General features: G+C 35.7%; 1 protein-coding gene across 5 annotated transcripts in view; it reads left to right on the plus strand.

The window, feature by feature from the left end:
* marchf1 (membrane-associated ring finger (C3HC4) 1) overlaps nucleotides 1–17,004 on the plus strand; it is a 133,083-nt gene that overhangs the window by 101,546 nt on the left and 14,533 nt on the right. For 2 of the 5 annotated variants that reach the window (XM_015344469.2, XM_015344470.2), the window contains exons 3-6: nucleotides 1,234–1,315; nucleotides 8,009–8,059; nucleotides 12,658–12,737; nucleotides 13,363–14,103. In XM_015344469.2, coding sequence (XP_015199955.1) covers nucleotides 1,234–1,315; nucleotides 8,009–8,059; nucleotides 12,658–12,737; nucleotides 13,363–14,103 — 954 coding nt within the window. The remainder of the gene's footprint in view (nucleotides 1–1,233; nucleotides 1,316–8,008; nucleotides 8,060–12,657; nucleotides 12,738–13,362; nucleotides 14,104–17,004) is intronic. The other 3 variants (XM_015344471.2, XM_015344473.2, XM_006629467.3) reach the window with 3 other exon arrangements.

Genomic DNA, 17,004 nt, shown 5'->3' on the forward strand with positions numbered 1-17,004 from the left:
TTGCTTGAAATCAAAACCTGACTTTGGCCTGAATTTTGTACACTTGTACAATGATGAGAACAGGTGGTTTAGGCATTATTAAATGACATGCCAGCACTGGGCAGATGTTACACTACAAGAACATACAGTAAACCAGATACGAGCTACAGTATGTTGCATTTTTCACTGGAAAAATTCTGAAGATGATACTGAAGAAAGAATATATTGTTTGGGAAAAGATATAAGTTAACTTGGAATGTGTTAGAATATGTCATGTAAGTATGCATTATTAAGGTAGGTAATAGGCAGAGCAACAGTGATAGTTGATAGTTGTTGGGTATCGTGTCACACAAGCTGAAATGCATGCATATAATATGAATATTCTTCAAATCTGTCAAAACAATGTACTGTAATATTGAATTCACCTTCCACACTATAACATGATAATAAACTGTAAAATATAGCATGTCGTTTTTTGTCATTAATGCAGGGGCAGCCTAGTCTCAGTACTCTCAGAAGCATGCTAGAAAAACATATACTAATAACTCAAAAATAGGACACTTTGTACCCTGAAAAACAGAAGAGTAATGTGCAGTGACTATGGATAGCTGAAAAGAAAAGCAGGATGCATCATTTATGCTTGATTTATACTTAACGTAATTTCTTTGTACATTTAGGGAGTCATATTTTTCTGTTTTGATTAATTGAAGCTTATTTTTGTTCCACAAAATGTGTAAACCATTAAAAAATCATTTGCATTTGTAAATGAGAATGTGAGCAACTGACTTTGCTTAACATGTTCACATATTTAGCTTCTGCTTCTACTTCAGTTAATTTGTATTAAATCAAAATATCTTTAATGAAGCATTTAGGATAAAATACATCTTATATTTTTAAGATGTAAAGTACTATTCTTGCACTTTTAAACTATGTACTACAGAAAAAGCAAAAACAGCAAAACTATAGTACCAAAACTATTAGTACTGACAGTTGTACAAAGTAACTTATCCACTAGATTCTAGGGCTGTCTAGCTTTTATCACTTGTCATAAATTATTCAGAAAGGTAGAGTTCCCTTTGGTCTCCTAAAGGTGTGGGTAACAAACACTCCCAAGCTTCAGTCTGGACAAATCCCATGCTATCTGTGAAGCTTCCTTCTGCTTCCTTCAGTTCCTTCAACTGCTCAATATTAGAGGTGAAAAAGCTGAGTGCACTTGGAATACATTCTGAAGTCAGAAATGGTATATATCTGTAGCACAGAAGGAGCTGGATGCAGACAGAAAGCAAATGACGAAGTAAACCCAGAAGGAATTGGGGATTTGGAGCTCAGTTTGCAGGTGAATCATTAAAATATTAATCATTGTTGTTATGTGCTGTTTTAAATGTGCAGACCTGTCTAGTTTGGCCCTGTACATGTTCTTTCACTATTTCAAACCATGAAGATTTGGTGTGATGGAGCATTTCATATATACTGTATAATTTGTCTGGCAGCGGCATGTGATACTGTATTTTTTTCCTGATTCTTATTTGTTCACATGGAAATTTCTAAATTTAAACATTTATAAAGTAGGTAATTGTGAACAGAAACCTACTTTATTCTCTTTAGGTCCACATACTATGATTGAATATCCATTGCATATTAATGAATCTAATAAAACAATGCACAAAAATGTACGAAAGCCAGCTTAAGCAGTGTTTTAATTTCCAGAGTCCTTTCTTTAAAACAGTTTAATTTACAACTGAACTGAGTGAAAATACATCAATTTACATTTAATACAACTGTGCATAAATTAAATATATCAATTAATAACCACATTCTTAAACATTGCCAAAAGAATTTTATGCATCATGACTTCATTGGAGTAAGGCTGTCCTGAAACTAAATGTTTTGTGATACCCTGACCTCATGCATAATCAAAGTACATAGTGCCTCCTCATGTCAGGATGTTTTTTGTCTAGTTCATTCTCTCCAGGACACAATAGATTTTTAATCTATTTGTAATGTCCACTTACGAAAATTACAAGGATTGAATTAAGCAGTGAGACTGAAGTCCAACTGTACCCTTTGTTGTTGGATGGAAGACAGAATTTGATTAAATACAACTGTAAACATTGTACAATTAGAAAAAACAAAACAACCACTTTTACAGATGATTTTGTAGCAGTTAGCCGGAGAGTTTTAATGAGGCAGTCCTTTATTTTTTATAGCACAACTACTTACTTAAGTATCCCAGATAAGTGAAAAAATGTAGTTCATGCAATGGGGATTTCATTTGTGCTGAGATCTGTATTGGTCAATGAAGAAACTGTTACCTTAAATAAAACAGTGTGAGTTTTCCAATGAAAGGGAAAGAAAAATGTCCATAGGTCAAAACTTAGAATTTAGAATTTTGTATATTCATGTTATTCTTTCAAACTTGTTATTGTAACAGCTAGATAGGGAGATTAGCATCTAGCTAGTGTCAACATTTGCACTTCTCAGGGTTTCAAAGCAGGTAGAAACAATAATAGCAGTTTACTGAGTTTTAGGAAATCTGAGAGACATTGATCAAAATGAATCATCTCATAGGTCATAACGGTAATAATGTTTTTATTAATTATTATCAACAGTCCAGGAGCACAGGATAAAAGATAGACAGGCGGAAACTGAAAAGGAGAGACAGAGACAGAGGAGAAGTGTGCCAGGCAAGAGGGCCTTGTTCGAATCAACCAGATTCTAAGTATCTGAACCTTGTTTTTGTTTAAGAGAGCTTGCTGTCTGTTGTTTTAGGAAACTCTGATTTCCCCTAGCTAAAAACAGTCTTTCCTGGTTAATGAATGTTTGAAACAAGGAGATAGATTCACTTTAGGAACATCCAGATTTATAGGACGAGAGATTTAGCTTTGCATTATATTCTGATTTATTTAGGATGAGGTCTATCTGTCTTATTGGTCTGTTAGGAATTATACTGTATAGGATTTTTGAGTACAGGGTGTTAGCAGTCTGTGTTTTTTCTGGATCCTAGGCATCTGAAATGCCTTGTTTGTAAATAGAGTAACTTGTATGTTGCGTTGTATGTTGTTTAGTGTGTGTTACTGTCGTTATTAATAAACATTTTATCCCAGTTGGCCTCTGATTTACTGATTTCCCCAGAGATGTGCCAGACAACAAAGATCCCAGGTGCCTTTAACTATACCAACTGCTCAGGTATACTCTTGGCATATCTTTTACAGTTAGGAAATTCTGATTATTTATTATAATTATTGCTAATCCTGCTCACTCTGCATTCCATTTTAAAATCCTCTCTTATTTGTAAAATTATTATAAATACATTAATTAATACATTTAATTAATATGAATTGGTTCTCCACATGTAATATACTGTATGGTACAAATCTCTATGCTATTACTTACTAATTGTAATTTTAATTGTAAGAATTTTTATTCAATATGAATTTCAACTGGACTGAAAGACACTCATTCTCTGTAAGAAAAACACAATGTGTAGCAAAACATTTGACTAAAGCAATCCACAAACTGCATTTTACTCACGTCAGTGCAATTTAACACTGAAAAAACAGACTTTAAAATAGAACAGAAAAATGTAAATGTCTTCTTACAGCAAAGAGAACTACCACATTTTATTTTTGGCGAATAATTTTCAACCTATCAATAAAAAAATCAAAATATATATTTCAGTATACTGTATCTCTTTGTAGCTGGGCAGTTACAATTCAAGGTGATCAAATAAAACTACATTTTTATTACTGTTAATACAGTTGTCATGAAAATAGATATGTTCTATACAGTAAAATACTGAATCTGGAAAAACAAAATGCCATCTTCATTAGTGTTATACAATTTCAATGTGGTGCCTCTCTACTGTTTTTCAGAGGTATGATCCATAGAAGATATGGATAAAAATGTCTAGGAAGATTATTATTTTTCAAAACTGCAGAAGATATATTCTTGATATTTTGTATGAAATCCTTGAATGAGCTTAACTAGATCATTAATCAAGTGTGCACCCATTGAAACATCTTCTTTTAATATATCACATAATTTCTTTGTCTTGCACTTATGTAGCTAGAGTTCTATGCTAAAGAAAACAATATTATACAGTATATACTGTACATTTCAAAAGCTTACAAGGACTGTTTACTTTATGTTCCTTTAAGAATGTTTAATTCCTGTTCAACAATAACGTTATTCAAGAGCTCCCAATAGCAATCTTCATCTGGTCTTTGTTGTAGCCGTGTGATAATTGATAGTGTGTAATTTTGGTTTATGAGGTTAGAATATTATTACCTAAAAGTACTGTGCTACACAGTGCAGTATTATAGTATCTTTGGAAAATGAATCCAGAAGACTCGTGTTTGCAGTCATAATATTGTGAGTAAGAAGTATTAATACACACAGTTATACAGTGCTATATTTGCTGTCTACTGTTTTATTGAAGTGTTGGGGGAAAATGTTTTGATAGTTACGAATTCTAGGTATTTTACAAAGTATGCTTTGTAGCAGATGATACATCCAATCATTGCTCATATTAAATTAAAGCTTCATCTCGTATTTTCTAAATTAAAAGCCAGGTATCTCATGGTGGATTCATCTGGGTAGAAATTAGAAGCTTCTATACGCAAATCATCTGTTGAGCAAATACATATTAATGGCTTTAATATTATTCTTTGTTAAAAGTTAAGCTATATGTTTTTTGGTTTGTATTGTTTAAGATACTTTTCACCTATAAAATAGTAGACTTTAGCAGGCTAAATCTCCATTGTTTTATTAATTTTATTTTGTATAGCAATTTAACAATAATATTTTTTCCTGAAGTAGGAAAATATATGCACATAAATTCCAAATTCTACAAATATTATTAAATTAATCTTCAGCCTAAAAAGAATGAATAGTGCTATTTATATAGTAATTAGTAAGCAACAAACAGTCTATTGGTAAACTGAATTTATATTTATTCTGAAAATTCCCATTCTCATTTAATCTTATTCTCAGTGAATCACCATTTGCTGAAACAGCTTAGAATACTCTATTTAAAAGTATTCACATTTAAAGTTTAACCTTGACATAGCTTTCTGTTTTGCATACTTAAATTAATCATTTTTCCTCATGAACAACAGAAATCACAGAAACCTCATACCAACATGGAAAGATATATGCTGCTTAAGTTCTTTTATGACAGCTGCTACTGGTCAAACAGACGCTGCATTTTCTACAGTATATGTGCAGAATTGTGTAGTCTATAAATCAGAGTTATCTGAGCCACTGAATTGTCTATCTGTAAGGTCATTAATTCTTGTCATGGGATTCTGTTGTTGTACAGTATGTTGTTCTAATTTGTTCTTAGCTAAAATAAAATACTGTTCTAAAATTATATATACTTTCTTTATACCTGCCGATGTGAAGCAGAACTATAACATAATGTGGCCACCGTCATGCTTGACAGAAGGCATGGTAAATATTATCTAATAAATAACAAATTTCTCTCAAGTAAGACCTGAGGCCTTAACAGTCTCTAATAGTTGTAAATAGTAACAGTCTAATGCATCTGTTAAGCAAGTTGTAGTAGGGAAATGACCTGCTTTCCTACCAACTTGCAACTTATAGATGCAAGAGGAAGCAGGGTAACACTCAGTGTTACAGTATCTCCCCTCATGTCCTTAAAATCTTTGCAGGTCAGCAGTCTCCTGTATATGCTGACATTTTTAACCTCTCCCTGTCCCTGTCAGTCATACCAGAGTGCTTCAAGAAAACCACAATTGTGCCACTGTCCAAATGACCAAGGAAACTTAAATGATTATCGCCCAATAGCACTGACATCAGGGTCATGAAGCCCTAGTATTGTCTTATATAAACTGCACTATCCTAGACCCCCTTGGCCTACTTCATTTACTGCTTAAATAGGTCAGTTGATGATGCCATATCTCTAGCAATATATATTGCCCTAAAACATTTAAACAGACTGGGCACAAATGTTAGGATGCTGTTTATAGATTACAGCTCAGCCTTTAACACAATTGTTCCCGCCAAGCTGGTCCCAAAACTCAGGGATCTAGAACTCCATCTGCAACTGAATACTAGATTTCCCAATGGGCAGACCTCAGGTGACAAAAACTGGCAACAATATTTCCACTACAGTGATCCTAAACACTGGAGGTCCCCAAGGCTGCTGTCTCAGCCTAAGCCTGTACTCCTTCTTCACCTATGACTGTACAGCCATATACAGCTGCAACCACATTATCAAATTCGCTGATGGCTGATCAGTAATAATGATGAGTACACATATAAGAGTGAGGTGGAGTATCTCACAAGATGATGCCTTGATAACAATATGGTCCTCAATGCCAACAAGACAAAATAACTCATGGACTTCAGGAGACCCAGAGGGAGTCACACCCCAATCAGCATTGAGGGTACAACAGTGGAAACTGTCAGCTGCTTCAGATTCTTCAGTGTGCAGATCTCAACCAACTTGGCTTGATCTCACAGCACTGTAGCCTTCTGAAAAAGGCACAACAGTGCCTGTACTTTCTACAGTGCCTAAAGAAATGTGGTATAGGGAAGCTGCTACTGCTCCTTATAGGATGTGACTTACGATCAATCAGTGAGATTTACACCATCCGCTGTCATAGTAAAGCCCAATCCATCATTCAAAATCCCAATCATCCCGGCCACAAACTGTTCTCCCCACTGCGCTCTGGCAGGTGGTACCTCACCATTAAAAAAAGAACCACTAGGCTGAAGAACAGCTTCTACCTTGCAGCAGTGTGCATCATAAACAGCTGCCTCAGAACTCAATACATCTCTGCGCTAAGCACTTTTTACTTGGACTACCATGTGCTTACAGTATGTTCATTACAACATATATATATATCGTTCTTTATCACATATTTATTTTCTACCATGTATTTATTGTTCTGGTTGTTTATTGACTGTACATATTAGCAATATTTATTATGTACCACTTTATAATGTTCTGTCTACATTGTGTGGTGTTGTCTGTTGTACTGTGCTGTGCATATCCTGAGTGAAAGGGGTTTAAAGATAACATTCCAATGTAAGGGTATATAGCAGTAAACTCCTCTACTCTACTCTATACATTGTGTTGTTTTGAAAACTCCTTGGTCTTCATGACTCCATATAGAGACTTGCATTTTGCTTGAAATCATGTGAAATACTACTATTACTCACATAGGCCACTCAACTAATTTAGAATGCCACAACAAAGGGTTTGAATGCTTATCCAGTTATAACCTTTTCATATTTCATTCATATTATCTGTTTGCTTTTTCTTTTTTTTTTTGCTCAGAATGTGCTTAGAAAGCGTGGCACAATGTGAAAATTATGCAAGGGTCTGAATATTTTTGCAAGGCTCTGTAATGTAACATATAAGTGTATAAATTCATGCAAAAATAATAGAAAACCTGAGTACAAAAAAGGTACAATACAAAATGAAGTAGATTTGTATGATAAACAGCAAGCAATTTCATGGAATATAAGCAACTAAACCAATTTCGCTTTTGTCTAAGGTCACTTTCCATTGAACCACACACCAAAGCTTCTCTTAGCTACACCATAGAAAGAAATAAACCCTGCTTATTTTGTTATGTAATTTGTATATTTCAGCAAATTGATTACAAAACAGCTACTATAAACATGTGTTATACTTGGAAGCGAAATAAGTTAATAGGATTGATTTGTATTAGACAAGGTCATGAAATGGAACTCCCTAGTTACAAAACTGTTCTAGAAACCACACACAAAACAAATAAATAGTGTAACAGATAATGACTAACCAGTTGTTAATAAACAGTAATTACAGCAGTGATAAAGAATAATTGAATCAATATATACTGTGTACACTGTGAAAAGTACTTGCCCTGTGATTAACATGGATTGCCAGCATGATTTGGTGTTTTGACATACTGCATATTTTAATGTCAATTGATTGCATATATGTAAATAAGCAAATTTAACACAATTTATTGGAGTTTTTTTTTGTATATTTTGTATTTTGTATCTTTTCTAACAGAATGAAAAGTCACCCGGGCGCTCAGCAAGTCGATCGAGCAACATCTCCAAGGTAAAAAGAAGTAATTGATTTTCTTCACTATGTTATTACATTGTTTGGATAATCAATACTAAAAAATGTTATTTTTATAACTTTACTGTTTGATATATGAGGTGGCTTGACTAAACTTGATTTTCTGCATTCAATAGGTGATAAACTGTCTGAAACATGGATTTAACTCAAACTCTATTACATTGTAGTTCTGTACTAGAAAATCTAAATCTTCAATATCTTCTTTACATATATTTTTATACAACACTTTTGGTGCACAAGCACTTAATATCCATCCATTTTCTAACCTCTTTATCCAATACAGGATTATGGGGGAATTGAAGCCTATCCTGGCAGGCAATGGGCATAAGGCAGGAAACACTCTGGATGGAATGCCAGTCCATCACAGGGCGCACACACACAATCTCACGCCAGGGCCAATTTTTCCAAAAGCCAGTTAAACCTCCAGTATGTCTTTGGACTGGGAGGAAACCGGAGAACCTCGGGGGAAAAAAAACACCCAAACACGGGGAGAACATCCAGATAGCACCCCAGGTCAGAAATATAACCCAGGGCCCCAGTGCTGCAAGACAGTAATGGTACAATATCCACTGTGCCACCAATGCACTTAACAATGATATGAAAAAACCGTAACTAAACAGAATGTAACAGCTGTTAAAAACTAAATTAAATTAAAAAATACAAAATTTGTAAAAAGTGACCATAAAACTATCAAATCAGAATTAAAGGTACACTATAACAAATCTGTTAAAATTGAATGACAACACTGACTTTAAACTAGAAACAGAAGGAAAGCTTTTCATGTTGAAAGGTAGTCAATTTCACAGAAGTCGTGTTTGAAAACAAAGGTCAGTTTTTCTCTTTCTCTTTAACATAACCTTCCATTTGCAGGGAAGGTAACATCTTGCAAACCTTGTCCTGTATATTGAGATTAGTAGGAAGAAAATATCTCTGTCAGATAATCTGGTACCACACCATTGAGGGCTTTGTACTTAAGACAGAATGTTTTCTAGAACTAGAAAAGCCATGACTGGAGTAACAGGTTCTTTCTTTTTTGTTTTATTAAGATCTCCAGCTGACTCTTTCTACACCAGCCGTAACCTTGATATAGATTAGACTAGTGGCACAAGGAAACAAAACATTGCAGTAGTTCAAACTGCATGAGATAAAAGCATGGTCTACTTTCTCAAGATCAGAAAAGACAGTAATTACATATTGTTTGCAATATTTATAAGATTATTAAAATTGTATTGAGCTATTTTATTTCATTTTGACTTTAATCAAATACAGCACAGAGCTTTCTAACTTCAGTTTTTAAAACAGAAAATTAAAATGTGAAGCTATTGATGAGAATTTCCTATACAAATGCCTGTCTTTCTAGAATTTAAAAGGAACAAGTAATAGGTTTATTCCATGCTGAAAAGTGAAGAAAGAAAACACAACGTTTCGGCTGTGGAGCCTTCTTCGGGTAACACCTGAAGAAGGCTCCACGGCTGAAACGTTGTGTTTTCTTTCTTCTTTTTTGAGCATGGAATAAACCTATTACTTGTTCCTTTGCAGCCTATGTACAGTATGCTGACGCAGCTACCCACCTGAACTACTTCTTCCTAGAAGTTAATTGCAAAACCTTTGATTTGAGTTTTAATATTGGTTTGTATAGTCTAATAATCCTAGAGAAACAGTAATATTGCCAGCTTTTACAGACTTTCGAAAACTATTCTCAGTTGTGAATAGTAAAGAAATAAATTAATAATTCAAGTGGGGAACCTAAACATACTGTATGTACAACAATTTACAAATGCCCAAATGTAGGAGTTACTTGTTTGGGATCCACTGACTCAAACAAGGAAAGCAACAGATTTGATTGTAATATCTGCATCTTAACCTTCTGGCACCAAATGAATGAGATTTGTTTGGATTTAAAATCTAGAATTTCCGGTTTTCTGTGTGTGACTCACAAAACATGTGAGTAAAACACAGAAGTACATTTTATATTTCAAGGTTTCAGGAAGAGCAGGCTAGGAGGTCAAGCATAGCATTTGGCTATGTACAATAGCAATGAATGTTATTAGGTAAACAAAGCTGTTCATCTTCAGCATAACTAACCAAAACTAAATGTCTTTGGTTTCAGCTGTCTTAGTAATACTGATATGTAGATGTCGGTTTCTGAATGCTTAAATATACTGTATCTGTTCTTATTATATTCCTCCAGTGAATAAACTATAAAATTAAACATGTATGTTAACACTCTTAAAAACTTCATTTTGATACTTGTTGTAATTATAGATTTGGGATGAATGGATTCAAATTCTTGTTAGGCCTTAAACCTAGTTTGAGAGAATATGCTGCAACCACATACATGTGTCACTTCCCGTTCTCAGTAAACACAAGCGCTATTGATTGAAGTTTACTTCTCAATTTGCTCCTGCTTGCTTCTCAAAATGCAGTTTGGTGTTTAAGAGTGTTTTCACAGGCCAATTAGAAATGTCTAACTGCAACTGAGAGACCGCCTACACCAATATCTTGGCAGTATGGGGAAATATCTACTTTGCCAATGGTGAAAACTAATAAAGGCACTAATGTTATCACAATAAAAGCATTATTGTATAATTCAACACCTCAGAATGTATTACTACTTTTAACACCAAGTCAGGATTAATTGTAATATGTCAAAGACATCCCAATACTGTGGCTGTCTGTTAACTACTACATTGCAGGGTGATTAGTCAGCAGTCATATCACCCTCCAACTCACAACTGGCAGCCCACTGAAGCTAAGCAGCTGTGAGCCTGGTCAGTACCTGGATGGGAGACCTCCTGCGAAAAACGAAGGTTGCTGCTGGAAGCGGTGTTAGTGGGGCCAGCAGGGGGCGCTCACCCTGCGGTCTATGTGGGTCCTAATGCCTAATGCCTAATATGAGAGGGACACTATACTGCAAACAGGCACCGTAAAACCGAGGTCTCTGTGGTCTCTGTGGTCATTAAAAATCCCAGGGGTTTCTTGTAAAGAGTAGGGGTGTAACCCTGGCATCCTTATCAATCATGGCCTCCTAATAATCATCGTCTATGAATTGGCTTCATTACTCTGCTCTCCTCCCCACTAATAGCTGATGTGTGGTGAGTGTTCTGGTACACTATGGCTGCCGTTGCATCATCCAGGTGGATGCTGCACATTGGTGGTGTTTGAGGGGAGCACTATATAAGTGTAAGCAATTATTATTATTATTATTATTAATACATTACAAGTGTGTGTCTCTAAAATGTGTTTTTCTACAGAAGTGCTGCAATGTGCTTCAGAAAATCCCTCTTAATCTCTCTAATGGGGTGTTTATTCAAAAATATACATCAGCAGCAGGAATCGGGCTGATGGAGACAAAAGTCAGATATGTAATCTCAGTCAAGCCATTTCTGTCTCAGATACACACACATTAACATTTTTTGTATCCATGCATTTTCCACTTAGTCCGATATAAGATTGCAGCAAGACGGGACCTAACCTGGCAGAAAATGGATGCAACGCAGGATACACCTTGGAGGGGTCGCCAGTCCATTACAAGTCACATGCACACACACACACACATTCCCTCACTTACACCTACGGGGAGCAAATTAGAGATGGCAATTAACTTTGACTGGTTTTATTTGGACTGTGAACAGGAAACTCAAGCACCCATCTGCAGGGAGAACCTGCAAACCCAACACAGAAGATGTCCCAGGCCAGGAGCATAGAGCAGTGAAGCAGCAGCAAAAACCACCATACCACCCACGACCTTTATCTTATCATACAGAGCCAGACTTCTGAATTTGCATTATGTTGCTAATACAGTATGTTTATAGAGCCTTTGTTTTTTTATAGTTGTGTCTGTAAGACCTTAAATACCCCATTCTAAGCAAAGTTGTGAACATCTGAATACAATCTCAGTATTCAATTGTATCAAAATTCACAGGAGTGAGAGTGGCTTACTTGCAGATGTATAAATATCTCATTTTACATGGGTTTTACATGGCTTACTAGCTGTGTAAAATATTTATCAGTGTGATTCCAAATTGCCGGAAACCATAACTTTGTTGCACAATATTATGAAATAGTCTAACATGCTAATACTTAAATTTGATTAATTTTAAAATGCTAATTTCCTGTATTAAAATGCTTCAGAATTCTGTAATTTTACTGATAATGTTTTAGGAACAGTGTTACATGCAAATTACAGCAACATCTCCTTGCTGTCTTTTTCCCTCTCTTTAAATGAATACTGTGGTACATTTCCAGTTTAAATGAAATTTCCTGTATTGTGCAACTTCATTTTAATGAAGTGAAAAACATAAAAAAAGAAGTAGGCAAACCTCCACCAGTTACAGTAACCTCAGAAAACTGAGCTATGCAGGGGTTAAATTCTGATCGTAGCTGCAAACAGAAACTTCCTGAAACTACTTTCATTTTTACTGCGTTTTTTAATCCTAGTTCTTTCTTTTTGAAGTCCGTCTAAGTGCTGCCTTTGGATCACAACATGATTACCAAGAACTTATAAGAAAACAAATGTGTTCCTAATAATGTCCTTCTTGAAGAAAAAAGTTAAATTGTATGATTGGTCATTGCAGGCAAGTAGTCCTACAACAGGAACAGCTCCGACAAGCCTGTCACGAACGTCTGTTACTCCTTCTACTCAGGATATTTGCAGGTAGGTGGAGAAGATTGAGAACTTTGAAGTCTTCTGATTAAATGTCTGTAAGCTTTGCTTTTTTATGGTCTGTTTTCATTTCTGTATGACCTACTGTGGCTACCAATTGTGCTTGCATTGTATTTTGAAGACATCATCTATTTTAACTCACTTGCTTTTGTAAACTGGGCTTCAAGTAAGGCATTGTTAAAAGGCCTAAACAAGTTTATTTTTAAAAAAAGTCAACACGATAGCTAGCATGGAGTATTCAACTAAGTAAAAAAAACATTAGCTTTGTTTTCTTCTTTGACAAAACATCTTAAGAAAAAGCTGTAAGTTTGGAGAAAATTGGCTTAATCAACAGTTATTAAATTATGTAAAACTGGTATTTCCATACACTTAACTTTCTAATGTAGAAGTTATTAGTACTAACTACTCATTACCCTTAAAAGATTATATAGTTTGTTGAAGGCCTTTGTGCCTGTAAAAAGGCTTTTTGGGAAGTTGTTACAAAACAAGAACCCCAGTTAAAACACTGTTTTTATTTTTTTTTGTCTGTTAAATTATCCCTATCATCTTCTTTTTTCCACTCTTTATTTTCCATCTTTTTATGTTGTCACTGATGCTGCTGCTCTGCTCTGCTAAGGCCTGCAACTCTGCATGAAGTTCAGGAAGATGACTTTGAGCATTGCGCTCCTGTCACAGTCCTGACTAATACGGGTCAGCATATTGGTAAGAGACAGACCAAAAGACAGCATAGAACAAAAAAGGAAACCTGTCAAAGCTGTGAGTGCATTGAGGGCCCAAAGCGTCACAGTAAGAAACTCTTTAGGTCACGCAAAGAATTCCTCAGGCTGAAACACAATAGATTCCAACATGATTCAGACTCCTCTTCAGATGAGGAGCACTGGAGACAGGCAAGGAGCTGGAGTCGGGAGAAGGCAAGAATTTCCAAAAAAGGGAGAAGATGCAATCAGCCTACCAAGCATCAGGATCGAGCAGCAGAACGGGATGCAATAGAACTAGTTTCAATTGATTCTGATGACGAAGAGAAGAAGGAAAATCACATCCCTTCAGAGGTGGAAGCCCCAGTTTTAAAGAACCGTAGAAGGCCTTGTAGGAAGCAGGAAACAAGAATTTCCTCTACTTCACAATCTTCTCAGTTACGTAGTTCTCATTTTGAGAAAAGGAAGGATACTTCAAGAGATACAGGAATCATAGGAGAAAATGCTGACAGTTCATCACCACCCGATGAAGATACAATCACCAAGACCTATGAAGACAGAGGTTCAGGTAATGAAGCCCTTGCTGTGCCTCGTGTCAAGAAGCATAATTTTCAGGATGGCAGAACCCAGCAGCCTTCTGATGATGAATTGGAAGTTTGCAGGTTGGTAAACTTTGTAGTGCACAGCATGTGTATACATTATCATTAGTGTTCATCATGCTCAGCTTTTTTTTTTCACAATGTTCTAGAAGTGTGCATGGTCTTTCAGATTTAAGCAATGGAGCCCCATTAATTAGCTAGAACAGCAGTTCTCAAACTCTTCGGACCAAGTACCACCCCTGATCAAACCAAAGCATCCAAGTACCACCGACAAGTCATCTTTTCATAGGAACCCCAGAAAACCTCAATGACCAAAATGAACGCGCATGCACACACACACTCACACACACATAAAATAAGTATTATAGTAATAAACTTTATTTGATATAGCGCCTTTAAAGGTGGCAACTCAAAGCACTTTACAGAAGGACAACAGGAACAAGAACAATTAAAAATAAACAATATAAAAGCACCATTTCAGTGAGAGGGGTGAGCCTGTTTAGTCGAGCAAAGCAGATGTGAATTCATTGGTCAAGCCTTGATACAATTCACAACAGATTTTAAATCGTCAGGCATTTTCTTGACGGCAAAGGCCTCTTTTTATCTGGAGCAACCTCTCTAATTTGTGCAACTACACCACTGTGTCGGCTTGTCATCGCTCTAGCACCGTCTGTACAAACTCAGACACATTTTATCCAGTCGATGCCATTCTCTTCAATAAATTCATTCAGAAGCTGAAATATGTGCTCTCACGCCAAATCAATGACATCTACGGACTCATCTAATTGAAGTGAAAAGCATCTGCTCACCTTAACACGCTCTATCAGTGTACTTTTGATATCATCAACAATATCAATAATTCTATGAGTGGCTGTGTCTTTCGGAGGGGGCAGCAGGTCGAGCTGTTTAGCAGCCTTTTCTCCATACATAATACGTGTCAGCTCTTTTGCCAACGGTAAACAAAGTTTTTTAAAAATAGTATGGGGCTTACCTGTTTTAGCAATCCGCAAGCTTGCTTTTTTCCCCATCTCAGAAGTCCGTCTCAGACGTTAAAAGAAGTTTTTATTTCATGCGCATGGGAGTGAAACACAGAGACGCTCTCCGTATTTTTCTCAAATTAACCTAAAACAGTTCTTAAATATTTTTCTGATAACTATCATGCTTTCCTGTGCTCACAAGATTGCCAGCATTCGTAGTACGCATTTCTATACTTTTCTGTGCTTACAACATTGGCATTGTTCCAAGATCACGCACATTCTCCTACCTCCCTATTTGCTGGAGATAACTTTTTGTAAATACAATTGGTCACTTATGTTCGTAGCACACATTCCTTTAGAATGGTATAGAATTACATAGTAGCTCTTATGTCCACTCAAGTATTAACGCGCGCTGTATCGTAGTACGTTGGCTGTGTATTCGACCCAAACTAATTTGATTAAAGTAGAAAATATGAAAACCCGTCCCAATTTTTCAGAGCACACAACAAAGTTCTAGGGTCATATAGCGTACCACCTGGCGGCGCTCCACATACCACAAGTGGTACGAGTACCATAGTTTGGGAACCACTGAGCTAGTACATTTCACTTAACACTTGAAATGATGAATAAGTGTCCAATAATCCAAGAAAAGGCATCACAGCAAAATAAAGTTGAATAAATTCTCTGTGACATTCAATAAAGCCGTGGCCCTTATCAGGACAAGCAAAATAAAAGAACTGACTCTTGAAAAATTAGTCAAGTTTGTTTGAAATGCTGCTAGTGTGCTTGCAACAATATACAACTATATACAGTATAAAACGCTAGCCAAAAGTATTAAGTGACTTCTGAAATTTAATATGCTAGAAAATATTTTGTAAAAGAACCAATGGGAACATGTTTGGAATGTTTTATATTGAAAATAAAATGAAGGTGACTATTCTAGAGCAGTTTCTTCAACTTGAGCTGCTGATAAGACCACATAATTCCACATTGACAACATGCTGTTTTGTTACATCCCTCAAACAGCTTCAACAACATGACTGGACAGCTTATTTCATACTCCCACAATCCAAAATCAGTACCACAATTACATTACATTAGAAATTCCACCACAATTCTTTTTTTTGTAGTTCAGCCTTACAAGATTGCTTATTTTTCCTAACATATTTAATTGGATTTAAACCAAGAAACCGGGGCTGAGAGGAATAACTCCATCTCCTGAAAACTGTACATTATTAGTGATGAATAGCATGAAGTATTATCATAACCATCTAGTTCCAACATGGAAAAATGGCAAAATGGCAAAATGGAAAATTATTGTTTTCTTGGTAAATGTAGTAAGGTTATTAAAATTATACAGCACATGCCCAATGGAAAATGCAAGTAACTTGGAAGTTTTACTGAGTCTTAATTGATGACTAATACAATTGCTACATTGAGCATCTGTGTTTTAGCTATCTGAACAAAGAATATCTTTATTTCCCAGATTGTGCCATGACTAAACACATACAAATAGTTTTCCTGTCACACAGACACGAAGTGCATGAATTCCAACATTACTGATTTTGCAGTCAACAAAATAATAACTGATTTTGAAATGAACAAAAGAATATACCCTTTGAATCTGGGGTCTATCTACTGTAGCACTAGTACTAGGAGATGATGTGCACTTGTATCAAAACACAGCCCAGACAAATGGCAGTCTGTATTTGGTTAACTAACTTCACATTACTGGCAAAACCATATGGACATGAGAAAAGCAAGAAAAAGAAAGGTCTTTCAGTCCATTTGTTATTTAGTAGCTAATTACCCCCAAAATCTCTTGCAACCCTTTTTGAAAAGAAACTAGGGTTTCAGCTTCAACAATGTGACTGGATCACTTATTCCATACTCCCACATTCCAAAACCAGTGCCACAACCTTCTACAATTCCACCACAAAATACATTTTATTTATAGTATGCCACTGCCAAAAAATTCATCCCTTGA

This window comes from Lepisosteus oculatus, chromosome 1 (assembly GCF_040954835.1).
Source record: "Lepisosteus oculatus isolate fLepOcu1 chromosome 1, fLepOcu1.hap2, whole genome shotgun sequence".
Classification (NCBI taxonomy): domain Eukaryota; kingdom Metazoa; phylum Chordata; class Actinopteri; order Semionotiformes; family Lepisosteidae; genus Lepisosteus; species Lepisosteus oculatus.